Source organism: Haliaeetus leucocephalus, unplaced genomic scaffold, assembly GCF_000737465.1.
Source record: "Haliaeetus leucocephalus isolate CR32 unplaced genomic scaffold, Haliaeetus_leucocephalus-4.0 Scaffold228, whole genome shotgun sequence".
NCBI classification, from domain to species: domain Eukaryota; kingdom Metazoa; phylum Chordata; class Aves; order Accipitriformes; family Accipitridae; genus Haliaeetus; species Haliaeetus leucocephalus.
In genome coordinates this window covers 11,374,870-11,391,939 of record NW_010972664.1, presented here as the reverse complement: position 1 = coordinate 11,391,939, position 17,070 = coordinate 11,374,870, and the positions used below count along the sequence as shown (strand labels likewise).

At 42.6% G+C, this 17,070-nt stretch overlaps 1 protein-coding gene across 1 annotated transcript in view; it reads left to right on the top strand.

Annotated features, from left to right (window-relative positions):
• Positions 1-17,070, top strand: part of EPHA3 (EPH receptor A3) — a 214,504-nt gene that overhangs the window by 127,532 nt on the left and 69,902 nt on the right. Inside the window, exons 4-5 of the mRNA XM_010567654.1 lie at positions 8,311-8,466; positions 8,950-9,285. Coding sequence (XP_010565956.1) covers positions 8,311-8,466; positions 8,950-9,285 — 492 coding nt within the window. The remainder of the gene's footprint in view (positions 1-8,310; positions 8,467-8,949; positions 9,286-17,070) is intronic.

The following is a 17,070-nucleotide window of genomic DNA, read 5'->3' as shown; positions in this document are numbered from 1 at the left end:
GGGAGCTTTCCTGGGCACCGAGCTGGAAAGGAAACATCTTCTGAAGAGCTCGTGTCCTGTGGGACAGAGGCTGCCAGGTCTGTTTGGTTTGCCTTGGGGCGGGGGGCTTGGTTGGTTGGTCGGTCTTGTTTCTGGTTGTGTTTTTCCGAAAGTTCTGACTTAGAGAGGGGAGGTTGAGGAAAGACTAAACCAGAGCGGTACCGCCGTTATCCTTTTGCAGCACTCAGCCTGATGTTAGAAAACATTATTGTTTGAAGCTGTCGGGATCCTACGTCTAGTATGCCTTTGAGGAGTCCGTAGTGTAATTTTAGTTCAAGGAAAAAGTATCTCTTTACTTTTTATCTTTGCCAAATGGTCATTTAAAACTTCCGTGTGTGTGTGTGTTTGTACAACCTTTTTTTTCCTGTTCAAGTTGATGCTGGTGGGGTTTTTCTGGTATTTCTTTAATTTAGGGGTTTTTTTTACAATGCTTCTTGAATTAGGAAGTTATTTTTCATCTCTGTGTGGATTAAATTAAGTTTTAAAAAAACAGAACATGGAATTTCTTTGTTTGACAAAATGATAGCTTAATATATCTCAGTGTGTCCAGGCCTTGCTTCAGGAAAACATCTTGTTTAGGGCAAGTGAAAGACAGTCCTTATAAACACGGGTTTATTAAATTCCCTGGTTAAGTACTTGTTTAAGTGATTCACTAAGTATGGGTGGAATTAAGGTAGAACTTTGTTTATTTTGCTTTAATTCTGAATCAAGGCTGCAGTTCCCAATGTTTTCCTATTAATGAAAGATTTCTTTTCCCCAAAGCTGCCTGCAAAGAAGCTGAAATGCCTTACGCATTTTGAAATAAGATATTTGTGTATGCACAAGCGAGAACATCTTTGCTGTAATGCTGTGTTTTAGACATGCTATCTTTGACATTGCACTTCCAACAATATTGCTGGTAGCAATCACGGCTGTAATGCACTTCATAAAAAGAGATACGGAAGCCTGCAAGGCATAACGTGGAGCTATTACAGACTGCGGTTGAAAGGTGCAGTGTTATTCCCTCAGGATAAAGCTATCTCTTATGTACATATAATTAATATGTCTGCCAGTAACAGTTATTAAACAAAGAACGGGAATTGTTTCTGCTGAATGACTTGACCTGGGAGTAAAGCCAATTTAAGAAGCATCTGATTAAAATATGTTAAGGTCACAGATCACTATAAAATATGAAGTGGGGAGGAAAAGGCAGAAATTTACCCACGAGTAAGATTAAATACTACTGAGTATGTTTTTTGTGCTAGCAGCAGCTTTCAGGTATAAAAAATGAAAAGTGCTCATTCCGAAGAGTATTTTTCTAGAGGCATTTCAGTGTCACATTGCACCGAATCCTTGCCCCACGCATACCGCACAGTCCATCCTGCTGGCACAAAGGCTGGAGGGGTTGGAAAGAGTGGAGAGAAGAGAGATCATTTCCTGAGCCCTCAGATTATTGGCCTCTTACTGTTGGAGGAGCCCTAGTGATAGGAAAGAAATTGCATCAGTTTTGTTAATTGTTGATTTCTTCTCACAGTTGACAGCTGCGGCTTTGGCTGTGATTACGGTATTTTCCAGTCTAGAGATGCAAAAGTACACGTGATGCGTGTTTCCTTCTGCAGTAGTTTCCCCCCCAAAGATAAGGTATAGTAACTAGCAGTTGCATTTTTCCAGTGCTATTGCACAGCTAGTAATGAAAGGAGTGGTGGGAATTCACTTTCGTGTTTAAAATGCAACTTTTAGTTTTATGCCTGCATTTTTGGAATAAAAAGTATGTCTCGTGCACAGAAAAGGCAATATGAGATTTTATTGGTTTGCCTATAATGCTTAGCAAAAATGGCTAGGTCACTTCTGCTGCTGGTCCCAGCACTACATGTTTTGTAATTATTTCAGGTATTATGTATAGTGTGCTGAGGACGACAGGGAAGACAATGTAAGAATGCAAAGAATACTAAGAATAATTGTAAGTTTTTATTTCCCCAACAAACAGAATAGAATCTTACGGGCAATGAGAGAACACCAATGTCCTTACCTCTTTCTGGGGATATTCTTGCCTTGGCAGTAAAGGGGTCCATCCCCACCAGAGCTCTTAGCCCTCGCTAAAGCCTTTCTCAGCCTTATTTCCCTCCTCCCCTGAGCGCAGACAGCGTACGTGCCAGCACCACAGCCCAGCAAAGAGAACGCGTGCTCTGCCTGTGCGGCAGTAGCCTGTAGTGGGGATCCCCACCTGCTGACAAGCATTAGGGCTGCCCCTGCCTCCTCCTCCTCTTCCTCCTCCTCAGCAGGCACAGGGAGTAGTCAAAGTGTAGCAGTGACGTTCAGCCCTGTATCTCTGTTTCTACTGTAAGGAGTAGCACTTAGCTTTGAGACCTATTACCTCAAGTGGTGTCTTACTGTTTACTCTGATCTGGTGACAAAAAGTGTGCCTTGAGTTCAATGGAAATAAGAATCGAAAATAGGCTGTAATTTGTAGAAGCCTGTTTGGGGTAGCTGGGTGTGCAAGAAGGTACCTAGAGGCCCAGGAGAGAGAGAGGATGCGCACATATGTAATGCCATAGATTATGTGGCTTTTCATATACTAATGGACAATGGGAGCTGCTGAAGATGGTTTCTCCGCTCTGAGGGATTTTGCAGGAAACCTACATTATAAAGCAGGGTTTCCTGCTAAGCGGGGTGCCGTCGTGAACAAGGGAGATAAAAATGAGACATTTTCAGTGTTGTGAATGACATGTGATACAAACTGAGAGCGAGATGGCTCAGGGCAGAATTCTACCTTCATTTCCTACGCTTCATGTATCTGAGCCAGAACTATACCGTATCTGCATGGTGTTCTTTGTAATATAGCAAGTGTAACACGTATGGCTGGATATAGTTTGTGATGGAAGCGTGAAATGAACAGTTTTGAAATCTTCATTTAAAGTTAATCACGATTTTCATCTTTTTGTTGTTTCTCAAAGGTATAAACAAAGCGCAAGAAGGGAAAGAAATGACTCGCCCAAAGAAAATAAAATGGTTTTGGAAGTTTTATAAGGTTAATCTGTGCTGCTTGTTACGCTATCCATTTTCACAAGCTGACAGCAGTGTTACATCTCATTTTGCATGTGTGCGTGTATGTATGGGTGGGTGAACGTGCAATTCTGTTACTGGTGATAAACATAGTGCTGTTGGCATCTCCAGAGCATGACCGTAATATGCGTAGTGAGAAAAAAAGACGTGTAAATGCTTTTAAAAGGGGACTTGAGAACATTGCAAAGATGTAAGGCTCTACACGGGCATCCAGGTGGGCCAGTCGGTAGCGTTCACTTCCCAGCACGGCTCCACAGCCACAGGTCATCCTGCGGTTTGAGGTCCAGTGTAAGGACCTCAGCTGCTGCTCATTGGCATGTCCTTTCCACAGGCGACAGCGGGGTTGGTTTGCAAAGCCCCTCTAACATGGACCGCACGCATGGGGGATGCTTCCCTGCCCTCTCTGCAGAGGACAGGGACAGGGGGCTTGTCCCAGGGTTGCCGTCATCCGTCTTGCTAACGCACGCTACGAGAAAATGTGAAGGTATCCGTGAGCTGTACAGGTTTATGACTGAATTCCCTTCTTTTCTAAATGCTGTAGCTTAATGCCACAGTGGCATCTCGCCCCCAGGCTGTTTTATTGAAGCGCGGAGGAGCAAAGGAAGGACACGCTCGATCGTTTGGTGGAAGCTGCCCGTTGCACGCCCGGTTTCGTGGCTGCCTATATCCAACTTCCAGGGCGTTGCGATGCTTGAGCCTTGCCTCGAAGCATCGCACCTCTCTTCAGAGCACAAAAGGCAGAGCTCCTGTAGGACTGGGGCGCGCGGCTCATTTTGCAAATAAAGAGTTGCTTTGACCTTGTGCAGGGAAATGAGCAGGCCCTGTCAGGCCTGGAGTACCGGGGCTGGGAAGTCATCTGCTCAGGCAGCGTGGGCTCAGGTCGTTAGTTGGTATTTACGGCTGGGAGTTGGTGATATTGCTCTGTGTACAGGGGGCTGCAGGGTCTGAATACTAAAATGCTCCTATTTACTAACAGCTTTATATTTTAATTTAAAATTAATTCAGATTTAAATGAATCATTTAACCCTTAATTAGGACCAAGTCTTCATCGCAGGTTAGTCAAACAGAGGCAAAATTTGCATTGCTGTTGGAAAGACAGTCACATTTCTTTAAGCAGTAACTACCATAGGTTGCTACATGCATTTGTTTTTCTTTCACTGGAATAACTTTCCCCACCCTCTGTCTCTGAGACAGACTTACCAGTTAACAGCTTAAGGAAATTCATTTTCATATGGTAACAAGGACAACAGGACTTCAGTAAAGTCAGCGTGGCTCACTCTGAAATAAAAGAGATTGAAATCAGACTGCATACAGTTTTAAAATAATATTGCAGTTTGGAGTTATCACAGGAGTCGCTGGGGCCAACACATATCAGGCATCTGACTTGAGGAGACCTTCTTAAAAAGCGAAACCAGACAGCCTTGCTGTACAGTTTATATCGTGCATTCAAAAACTCTCAAGGTTTCTTTTACACACTTTTAGCGTGCCGAGAGTTTTTCTTCCCAGCTCATTGCATCTACTTCCTCTCACATCATTCCCCCTTGTGAGGGAAAGGAAGATTTCTTAGCTTCTAGAAGATGTTGAGAAAAAGCAACTGTTGTTCACAGCTCGTTCCTGTGCTGAAATTACAGATTCTGTGAAGACTTCCTATGCTAGTCCTTTTGTTTTCAACCTGACTGAAACCAAAGCCATGGTATTCACCTCAAAAAGCCAGTTCATGTAATCCAATTTATCTGACATAACAAAAATGAATGCCTTTTGAAGTAAAGGGTTCATTTGTTTCTCTTATATTTCAGAATTAAAAAATTACTAGGAAAAGAATAATAATACTAAGTACATTGACAACATTTTCTATTGGCACCCCCCTTTCCCAGCTTCAATTTCAAGTATAATTGCATTATTTTTTTTTTCTCCTTTGGGCTGCAGCTGTGAATAATCTTAAATTGGTCTGACAGACAAAGAGAGAAAGCGCGAGACAGCCTGAGGGGAAGACACGAGATTGGGATGCCCTCGCTAGGGCATAGCGGGGCAGCAAGGATCCAACCGGCTCACCCCCCCGCCCCGACGGCACACTCTGTACCGTGATAGCAGAAGCACGAAACGGTGAAATCCCTGTCCCTCTGGAACAGAAAAAGCCTGATCGCGTGTTAAGAGGGTGCTTCCCGCATGCTCCTCTTTCTTCTTCTTTTTTCCATCTGGCCCCACACCACCACCACCTTTTCTTAAATGAGGTGCACGAGTTTTCACCTGAGGGATGAAAGAGATATTTATTAATGGAGTGGTTTGATTCCTTCCTTCCTTTTACTTCCTCACTCCACAAAATCTGTCCACTTCTTACACAAGGTTGTTTACTTATGTTAAAATCATTGCCGTATTAAAACGTTGGTGCTAGGTGCTTTGAAAGTGTCCCAAATAAACAGTCTTACTGTAGTTCCATCCTGTAAAAGAACGCTCATGTGTTACGATGCTATGAATAATTTATGCTTAATAAGCAGTGGAAACTGTGTCTTGTAGGAGGACGAACCACAGAAAAAGGTTCAGTTTTAGATTATTAGTCTTTTTCCAATCTTTACATTGAACTAGTATATAAAATTATTAAAACCTTACAAAATTATACTGTATGTATTCATAAATACATCTTTGTCTTGTGTATGCCTGCCCATAAATATAAAAATGTCCCTTCAAGCTAAGTAGATATGGTTAAGTGAAACCGTTTGAGTTTAATACCTGGCAGTAAGTTTCCATGGGAAGTTTTGGTGAAAGTGCTGGACAGATGTAGTGCGATGTTTGTTCCTTAATGCATTTGCTTAGTTACTAGTGCTGGTAAAGAGCAGGATTGGCGTCTGTTCTTTTCTGCCTGGGTCGTGCCAGGAATGGCTGTGCCGTGCCTTGCCCAGCGATGGTAAAATCATTTGAGGCTCCTCTGTCAGCTGGAGGGAGACCAAGGAGGCTCACTCTAGGTACGGCACACGTACCATGGGGCAGTATTTGGGAGGGAATGGGATTTGAGTCTTAAAAGGCTGCAACAATAACAATGATAAAACCAAAAAAGCTAACTCTGTTTCCTTCTGCGTCTTCTCCTACTGGAGGAGTTTAAGAGGGGCTTAGGTTTCCTTTTTTTCCTCAAGTTAAACGGAAATCCCCAAACACCCTTGCAGCCTTCGAGGAGATGGAGATAGAAGAAACGCCGGCTGAAGGAGGACGGGCTGTGCCAGACCAGGCGGGTTGGCCTTAGGCTCCGTGACCTTCACCACAAGGTCATTTTTAGCAATTCCGCTTTCACAGGTCGCCTGTTGGGCCCATGCCTCAGAGGCTTAAGCTCGGGATTGTTTCCTCAGGGCTCGCAGGAGAGAACTTGGAGCCGGAGGTGTCTCTCCCAGCCGCTTTGCTAGCGTGGAAGTGGGAGGTAGGAGCTGCGGCCAGGTGCCTTGATTTGCAAGGGCTGTGAAGTGCTGAAGGGTGGCTGAGGTTAGGGCGACCTTGTGAAACACTGTGTTCAATGCAGTGTGAGGAGGGTTTCCTTTATTAGGACATTTAATAGATGTTTAATGTGTTTGAAGAGTGGGACATACAACTGTACAGGGGTTTGTTCTCTACTTGCCAGTGGGTGTTTGGCACCAGGAACTGATCAACAAATTTGCCTGACCCAGATGTTCAGTTAGGCTTTGGTTCTGGATGATAACGTGGAAGCTGAACATCCAGTTTAATGCTGCAGCTTCCCTCTCGCCTCCATCACTTACAAAGGTGCTGGGATTTTTATTCTGACTTTTTTTTCCACAGGCTGCCCACCCAAACACTTTTCTGTTTGGGCAGTGCATGAATGACCACAAAAGACCACATAGTTTTGTATCTTGGATTTTATACTAAGTTTATGAATCAGTTCATCTCTGTAAGCAAAACCAAAAAGTGTGTCCCTGTTTAGGCTTACACTAAGGCTGGTGAACCCATTCTTTTGCCTTCAAATTAGCATTTAATTCAGTGACAGGTCCTGGGCAGTTTTATCTAAGCTTAACTGTCTGGGTTCCCGACACAAAAAGAAGTTGTGTATTTCTTTGTATTACTCTTTTTTTTACATTACATTTGTAATGAGAATGTATTGGGGTTTTCCTAGTGTGCTTGTGTGTTAAGCAGTGTTTGCTGTGGAACCAAAGTGTAGCAAAAGGTGAACGCGTTTTAAGAAGGACTCCCTTTTGTTATGTTGTCTGTGTATGGTTGCTGCCGGTATGAGTACCGACCTGCGGGTGACCAGTGTCAGCCAGAATGTTTCTACTTGATAAATTCCATTTGGAGAAGGATGCATGTCTTGGGGGGAAGCAGAAGCTGAACAGTAGAGTCTGCTGATTCTTATCTGCTTTTGGTTTCTTCTTTTTTTTTTTTTTTTTTTTTCTTTCCAGATGGTGATACCATCTTGGTGGAAAGAAGTCAACAGTGTTATTTCACTGCATGGGTTTTTCATAAAAAGTTATTTGCTGAATTGTTCATTTCTGTAACTTACTTCAAAGGCTCTTTTCTTCTGATGCAAACATGGCCCTGAATCAGTCTAAAATGCAACAGGAGTCAAAACAGAGGGAGTGTGTCAGTGTTAAGGAAACACCACCACCCAGAGTTTTTCACAAGCAGCTTTTGTGAGTTCAAGCACCATCCCTAGAGGACTGTGTTAATGTAAAAATTGTACAGACCATGAGAGTTCCCGATAGTATCAGAAGCAGCTCATTGAGCCTGAAGCATGGTCCTTCAGATACGGAATAGATCTTTCACTGTTCAGGTTATTTTCTTGGTTTTGGCTTGCTTAGTCCTGCTGAACTGAAGAGACAGAGTTTACAATTAGTGTGCCCTTGTAAGCAAACCTTGGCAGCAGAGAGAGGATAAAGTTAGCTTCTTATGCAGGATAGGGCCAACGTTCTGGTAAATTAACCAGAAGAGAAAAAAAATAAGTGAGGATCTCAAAATGCAACATAGAAAATGTTTCTTTTTAGTGGTGAAATACACTGTTTTGTTTTCCAGGCAAAATTAAATGCAAATCCAAGTTGATGCATGAGGAGCTCCGTTCTACCAAGAGGTTTTATTTCCATCAGCTTCCTCGTTATGAGAAAAATCTCTATTATTAGACCATAAACGTCTGCAAAATGTGATCCACATATGGATTGGTCGCAGGGCAGTAGCAAAGTCACATGTTAAAATCAAGGAGATGTCCATGGAATCTAAAACTATACTCCTATTATTTTGCAGCATGTCGACCTGGATTCTACAAAGCCTCTGCCGGCAATGTGAAGTGTGCCAAATGCCCACCTCACAGCTCTACCTACGAAGATGCGTCTCTGAACTGCAGGTGTGAAAAGAATTACTTTCGCTCTGAGAAAGACCCTCCATCCATGGCTTGCACCAGTGAGTAGCATCATTATGCTCGGGGCTGTCATTCTTGCTCCTCCATCTGTATCTCAGCAGCTTGCTTGCTTCCTCTCATGTCCCATTGCAGCCAGCCATTCCCTGCCTCCCATGTCTTCTTACATGTTGGACAGGCTACCAAAAATTGGTGGGCTGGGTTTATGTCCTTCTGTTTTCATTTCCTCCTTCTTCTTCTCCTCTGTCAGACTCAAGAAGGAGACCTAGGATTTTTAAATTGCTACCAGTATTTTCAGGCCTCAGTCCTGAACTGTACCCTGAAGGTACCGTCTGTCTATAAGAAAACATGGTTCTTGATAGTCTAGGTCTGTAGTCCAGTAAAATATTTCAGAAGTCTCTACAGGGAATAACTAGAAGAGTTTGGTTATTTATGGTTTTGACTTTTTTATTTTTGCGCCCTTGTTACTCCCATCTTAGAGCACTACGGAGAATCTCATCCCTCTGATTTCCCGTTTCCTTTTATAGGACCACCATCTGCTCCGAGAAATGTTATCTCTAACATCAATGAGACGTCTGTTATCCTGGACTGGAGCTGGCCTCTTGACACTGGAGGTCGGAAAGATGTCACTTTCAACATCATTTGCAAAAAATGTGGAGGAAACATCAAGATGTGTGAGCCGTGTAGCGACAACGTGCGATTCTTACCCCATCAGACTGGACTCACCAACACCACGGTGACAGTAGTGGACCTTTTGGCACATACCAATTACACTTTTGAGATTGATGCAGTCAACGGGGTATCTGACTTGAGTACACTTTCCAGACAATTTGCTGCTGTCAGCATCACAACTAATCAGGCTGGTGAGTCTCTTTCCGATTACCCTTTCTTTGTTCAAAACCATGGAGATGTAAGTACCTTTGTTTACCTATTTTACAGGAGTTACTCTGACCGCTGGTGTGCTAGGGTAACTAATTGACTTGAATATGCTAGTAAAAGTAAAAGCAGAAACAAACCCAGTATGTGTTGCTGTCAAAGGACCTGGCAACATGACTGTTGTGATTAACTCCCAGTTCCCAGTTAATAGTCTCGAATAGCAGACTCACATGATTCCTTAGCCAGAATGTGTTTTATTAATAAAACCAGATTTTAATAAAACACTCATTTCAATAATGTCCAACATAAATTACTGTAGTAATCTTAGTGATTAATTTTGATTAAATAGAAGTGAAAAAATGCTTTGATGTTAGACACATAAAAAGCTAATATTAAATTAGAGAGGTTTAAAACACTGCTTTTTTTTTTTTTTCTTTTACAAGTTGTCTCACCAACTCTGAATTATTGCCAACATGATGGGGGTGTGGAGCTGAATACTGAATTAGGTCCTGGTTTCGTAGCTGATAGTGTGCAAAGGGACTGCTCTGCTTCTGTGGAGACTTATTAAAGTCATTGAGGCCCTGCATGAGCACAGCAGTATGCCCTGACTGTCGGATCAGAGCTTTTGTCACTGCTGCACTATTCTACCATTTGCTTCTCATTTGGCAAGGTTACATTTATCTGAAAGATGTGAAGAATCTAGACTCTTCTCTAGCATTTGTTTAGGTACCATTTTTTTAGCAGCAATGTTTGCCAGTGAAGAGAGACTAGATCCTGAAATTTCTGTAGTTCTGCTCCACGCGGTTCACCATCAGGAAGGTTTGTACTGAAAGCATGTGTGTGTGCAGTAAGGCTTCTCCCACCTTCTCCCATCCCCCACCCCCACCCCAAAATACCTACATTTCTGTCTTCCTCAAAGCACAAACCGACGTTGTTCTAAGTAGATGTTCTCCTAGTAAACTACATTATTGCAAAGTTTTTCACTTTAGAGGATATATCTCTTCTCCTCAGATCACAGATCAGCTTTAGTGGGAGGCATAGAAATACGAGAACAGACTGTTTTCTGACAGCAGTCACTACGTTTCCAAATGCTCTGGAGGACTGTCTATGCAGTAGGCAGGCAGAGGTGAATCTACCCAATTGAAACAACTTCTCATGATCTCTTTTTCATTTAGGCACTGACGTCAGCTCTGAAACTCGCATTTTATGTCCCTTCCAAATAACTTGCTACTGTTATAGTTACACGTTTTGTATATTTGTGCCAGTGACTTGAGCAGCCTTTGTTTAGTTGCTCTCTTTTCTTCTGTTTTTTATATCAGAGATACAGCCTTTCAGCCTGTTCATCACTGTAGCGTTAGAAATCACCTGGGGACACTCCCCTAGAATGAACTGTCTAGGATCAGTGAAAGGTATTTCTCTGCAGAGGCCTCCTGCTTTGCAGCATGCTTCCCCAGGGCCCAGAGCTGGCTGCCTTTGCACTGCGATGCAAGGTGGACTTTTATTTTGTTTTGGAACGCACAGTTCCTCTGACGTGGCAGAGTCAATGCATTTCTGGCAATAGCAACTTTGTTTAATGCAACCCACAGGCTGCTTAAGCAATTTGTTTGTTTTCTACTTTTATGCATAGCCCATTTTTGCTTTACATATATTTAGGTGTTGCGGGTTACTACAGGCTTAATTGTGCTATGTCTTGATCATGCCGATTGGTTTACTATATTAGAATTCCCCTAGAAATTCTGCAAGTTGCTAAAATTAGACCTTAAATATCTATATAAGTAATCTTTTAAAGCATAATTACAAAAATGCAATTTCTCTTGCATTCCCCTCCTCGTTAGATCACAAAAGGGACACACCAGAAGCATATTTTTAGCTAATGTCATACTTAAACACCTGGGTGGGGGGAGAAGGTCTGAAGATCTTAGACTTCATTATAATTGAAGGTTTAACTGGGGGGGTGTTTCAAAAAAGAATTAAAGCACTGTTGAGGTGGATCTGGAAGAGACCAAAAGACTGCAAAAGCCAGTCATGACTCTAGGGCTATTACTTGTGCCATCTGATTTTAGGTACGTTGCTCCCAGGACGGAGGTATCCACCAGTTGGATAAAGCTTGGGTTAAATGGCTGAGCTCTGCTGGACTCAGGGGAGTAGGAGAGGCGTGTTGTTTTGGGAGGTTGCTCCGCGGATGGGGTATCCCACGGGGCGATAGGGTTCGGTACGGCTGGCCGGATCCTGGGGACAGAGCCCCTGGCAAGCCTGCAGAAGGAAAGATGTCAGTCAGTAGGCTGCGAGTTTTGGAGAGAGGATTGAAGTATAGAAGGTCCCTGCTACCTGGAGCTTCTCAGTCTCTCCTGAATCCAGGCTATTTCACTCCTGCCGACCATGATTTGAGAGGCCTGTACCCTTGCAATGGGTATGATGAAGTTGCAGTCTTAATCTTGGATTTTCAGTATCCACGTGCTTTCTTCAAGCACTGCCAGGGCCCATCCCAGCTTAGTGAAAACTGTTCTGCAGAATGTCCCTCACCCATCCAAAACACGGGTTTTCAAGTACGTGAGTTTCTGAGAGCCTGAGGCAGACCTGCAGAATGTTTTGTATTTTCTAATGACAAAAATGTGACTTTTGCGGCAGTTCTCTTGGTGGTAAAAATTGGACATTGTACATCTTTACTTCTGATGAACTCAGTTCAAGACAGGCATTGGTTGGTGTTATGTTTGCTGGGTCTCTGAGCTACAAAGGCCTGCTGAAAATCGAACAAACATTTCTTTCCATGTTTCTCACAGTACATGTGAGCATTTCTGCCTATGAATCCATCACCAGCCTAATAGATCAAAACGTGCATAGTACTAATTTTCTGTAATGCAGCAGCTGGGACATCTGCCAGAGTGTGTTAAAATACATTCAGCTGATATGTTAGGAGTCAGTCAGTTTGCACAGCAGCTCCATTTTTGTACGTAAACAGATTATATACACACGTGCATACACATATTTGTAATTTACATATACACGCAGATATATACACACGCAAAAAGGGTCACCTTAAATGTTGCTGAAAAATTTGCTGATACCTTTACAGTGACTCTTGAGTTCTAGAGTCTGTAACTAAAAATCTCAAAAAGATTCTCCTGGAGATTTTTCAAACCTGGTCTAGAAGTAAAGGAAAGGTGTGCTTCTCTGTCACTTGTAAGCTTTGAAACATCCAGACTCTGATTCTGCTGGTGCTGTGAGTGCAAGAAGGATAATACATTTTACAGTACAAAACTGTTGTAAAGCCAAGATCCAGTCCCCTGAATTAAGGGAAATTCAGAATTGTTTCAGAAAATGGATTGGTTTTTTTCTTCCAACTGTCTGGCCTGAGTTTTGCTGCGCTTTTATTGCATTTTCTTTTCCTTCCCTTTCAGTGAAGGTTAATGAGCAGACATCCCTGGGGAAAAAAAAAAAAAAAGTGTCTTGCAAAATATGGCTAGACAGGTATGACACTGCAATATTTCTAATTCCCGTAAGTCTTTCTGTCTTTGGTGTGGAAGTAAAAGACAAAGGGCACGCGTTTCTATTTAATTTAGTTTGTTGATCATCCTCGTTGATTGGAGTATAATACATGCCTTCAGTTGCTGCCTGATACAGCTTCCTCTGAATTATATTGAAGCATTCTGCTGCTGCCTGAAGAAAGCTCTCACCTCACGTCAATATGTTGCACCTCACAGATGTTGTCTCCTAATAACACCAATCAACCCCATTTAGAAAGGGTCACTGGCTGCTGCTGGAGAGGGTACAGAATTCGGTACCCGTGGAGGTGGCCTGCTAATTGCGAACGTGCCACGCAGAGAGGCTGACAGCCATGCCACGCTGCCTGGCTTGTTGCGAGTGTGATCAGGTTCACTGGGTTTTCTGAACACAGTTCATGGGCTTTTTTAAAATGCGTTTATCTGTTAAGACCAGAAGGTTGTCCATTCCTGGGAGCTTTGTAAGTAACCCAAAGGGAAAAGACGTCCAGTCCAGGTCAGGGCAGTTCTGCCTTTACTGCCTTTCGGCAGTAGCAAGCAGAAGACTCATATTGGAGCCCAAAGAGGTTTTAAATGGAAATAGGGTGTGGAATTCACTGAAGAAAGACTAAGATTTGGTAGGGACAACACAATCATGCTACTGGGCAATCAGTTTACAAAAATGAGGGAGATGGTTTTCCAGTGTGCAACACAGCCATTCAGTCAGGGACATATATGAGTTGAATATGTTTTGCAGATGCTGCATGAGAAAGTAACAGGTTTCTTCTGCCCTATCACTGCTTTTGTGGTATCACACACAGTCATACAGGTTGTAGGTATGAGTCAGGAATGCTGAGCGAAAAGATTAATATTTTAACCAGCGACCTAATTGACTTAACAGCACTTTAAATAGACATTCTCTGCAGTGATCTTTGCAATCTAGAGGAGATAAGGAGAACTTTCAGGAATCTGTACCATTAGCAGATATTGATCTATCAGGTACATCTTAGGAAGCCTTGGCCATCCCAGTGGTATCCCAGCACACACAGTGCCATCCCCATCCTTTCCTCCAGGCAGATCTGGTGAGCAAGGTTCATCATACAAGAAGTGGTTCTGTTTGTTTGATCTAAAATCTGTTTGCTTAGTTTTGTTTAGTTTGTATTTGTTAGTTCTAGTGACTATAAACTCATGCAAACAATATGATAGCGGCATGTCTAATAAATAATAAGTACAGTTCTCGCTGTATTTATTGTGTAAACCAAAACAAATACCGAAAGCATCCTCAGCTTGTTGAAAGTTGGGGAAGTCCCAAAGTGAGCAATAACAAATAAAACCTTCTGTATTCCTGAAGGGGGCTGCACCTCCTATCTAACAAATAAATGTGGTATCTATGTAATCACAATCCATATAAGTCTCTTGGATATAAGCATATACCTAATGATAAAAATGTATTTTACTGCTTAAAAGCTAAGTCAGAAACAGCTAGCATTCACTGGCTGTTACCTTTAAAGGCTCTAGTTTTGCCTGGAGGAGGTGTTAGAATTAGTTTGTAAAGAATTCTTATTCTGGGTCTGTGTCCCAAAGTTGAATAAGATGATGTGTAAAATTGATACAGAACATTTCCTCAACAGTCATGTTTTTGGCACTGTGAAGAAGCTTAGAGTCTGCATTTTCCTAACTTTCCAGAATGTAATTCTGGTGAGCTTCCTCCAGCATGCTATTTTGAATGTCGATCTTTAGCATTCCTGTAGTTGAGTACATCCTGCACCTGGGGAGGACTAACCCTCTGCACCAGTCAGTACGTGCTGGAGGCAAACTGGAGGGAAAGCAGCTTTGCAGGAAAGGATCCGGAGGTCCCGGTGGAGCATCTGGGACTGCAGTAGAAAGAGCACTGCCAGCAGGTCAAGGGAGGTGATCCTTCCCCTCGACTCAGCGCTGTTGATGCCACATGTGGTGTGTCCAGTTTAGCCCCTGCCCAGTACAAGAGAGACAGATATACTGAGGCAAGACCAGTGAAGGGTCACTAGGATGATTAAGGGAGAGGAACATCTGTCATATGAGGAGAGGCTGAGAGAGGTGGGACTGCCCAGCCTGGGGGAGAGGAGGCTCAGGTGGATCTTATCGATGTATATAAAGGCCTGATATATAGGAGGGTATAAAGAAGAAGGAGCCAGGTTTTCTTCAGTGGTTCTTAGTGACAGGATAAGAGGCAATGGTCACAAACTGAAATACAAGAAATTCTGTTTAAATGTAGGAAAAAACCTTTTCACTCTAAGTGTGATTGAGTACTGGAGCAGGTAGCCCGAAGAGACTGTGTTATCCCCATCTGTGGTGGTATTCAAAACCTGACTAATCAAGGACCTGAGCAACCTGCTGTGGTTGACCCTGCTTTCAGCAGGGGAGTGGGCTAGGCGATCTGCAGAGGCCTCCGTCCCACCTCAATCCACGTGTGATGCTTGTGTGCAAAGAGGATAGCGGCAACTGGAAGGAGACCAGGTAAGGGCCTGTTCAGTAATTACTGTCGTCTTTTAACGCTGATCTTTTCATCCACGTATCGAGGCCTTCTCAATGAAATTTGGGGGAGTAAACTGCCCATACACTTACTCAGGCTGGAGAGAAAGTAAACCTATGGGTGCTGAGGGGCTGTAAACCTCAATAGCCCCACTTCAAAGAAATTGGGGAGAGTATTGTTGGATCATTTGTTTTGGTGTTTAGCAACGATAACCTCAAAACTCTTACCATTTGTCACAGCACATAAAGTTTGTGCATGCATGAATATGGAAAACTGTGGTAGGATTGGCTTATTTTACAGAATACTTCCAAAAGACTAGATGGCATTAGAAAGAGCAATTTGATTTAGTTAAATTGCCTGTGGGTTACCAGCTCCTTCCTAAGCTTTTTCATCAGAAAGACTGCAGGATCCAGTCTTGCTCATCTGTGTATTGTACAGCATTATTGTATGCTCTGGTACTATAGCAAACAGCTATGGTAGTCCCCCTTGGAGTCAGCAATGAATAAACTGAGACCTACTTTCCACTAACTAACTTTCCCCATGTGAATATTAAGATACCTCATTATGGGGGGGAAGCAGTTTTGAATTGCATAGGAGAATTTCACTTAAACTGCTGCAAACCTCTGCATGATGACACTTGTGTTACTCTAAGAATTAGTTTTTTCCTACTTTTTCATGTTAAATTAATTGGAACACTCTAAAGGAAGAATGCCCATTTTGGGATTTTAACTGATCTGAACAAAATAGTTTATAAACAAGTTTACATTACACTAGTACAGTTTTACTGTGGAGACAGATAATTTATGTGTGAAGAAGTCTTTGGGCTTCCTAGCTGTAAGAACTCTGTAAGCTCTAGAAAATGAACTGCTCTCCCAAGAGAGCTTGTCTACAGTTTTAGCGTTAATTTCCATGTACCATATACAAATGGTTCTGGGTCACCGTGTAGGGTAGCAAATCTAGTTGTCCAGGTTAGACCAGAGGGTTCACAGGGGCAAAGAGAATGAGCAAAATTGAAACCTTGTACAGGATGGGCGGGAACAAGGAATTAAGTCTGTGACCCTCTTTCTGCAACAGCATTTTTCTGGATAGAGCAGCTTACTCCATGTCAGGCTGAATATTCTCTCTCCAAACCACGACTTTGCACGTGCATCTTCCTGAGCTCTTACCCCTTCCGTTATTTCTGATAAGATTCAGTGTCCAGGATTCCAGCAGAATAATTATTAGCAACAAAGTTCAATGAAAGTAATTACATTTTCTATATTTTCCAAATATAACCATGCTGATGCCCAAGTACTTTTTTTTTTTCTTTTATACTTCAGGTCTTTACTGCATGCCTGCTTGATAATAAAATAGACTGTTTTCTTTTAATTACTAAAAGCACAGTGGAACAGCTTTAAAAGTAGTTTTATGTTTGATTAGTTCTTAAGGACTTAAGGCCTTGTAAACCAAGGTCTCAACAGTGCAGCTGCGAATGGTGGTAATGACTGAGTTCAGCTACAATAAGCCAGTGTCAGTACTAAATTGATTCCAAAGAGTTTTGTGCTGTCACATATTCTGGCATCAGGAGAGGAACAAAGGGGACATGTTGTAACAAGAGACCCCCTCAAACTCTGCCTTCAGTTCAACCCAGCTCTTCCACACAATCCATATAGGATTCAGATAGTTGACCCCCCCGCCCCCCAAAAACAAACAAACGAACAAAAAACCTGAGTATAACTAGGAATCTCCTCTTACCTGCTGTAGAAAGAAATGCAAAGGAAACACAGGAGGCTAAATTCTAC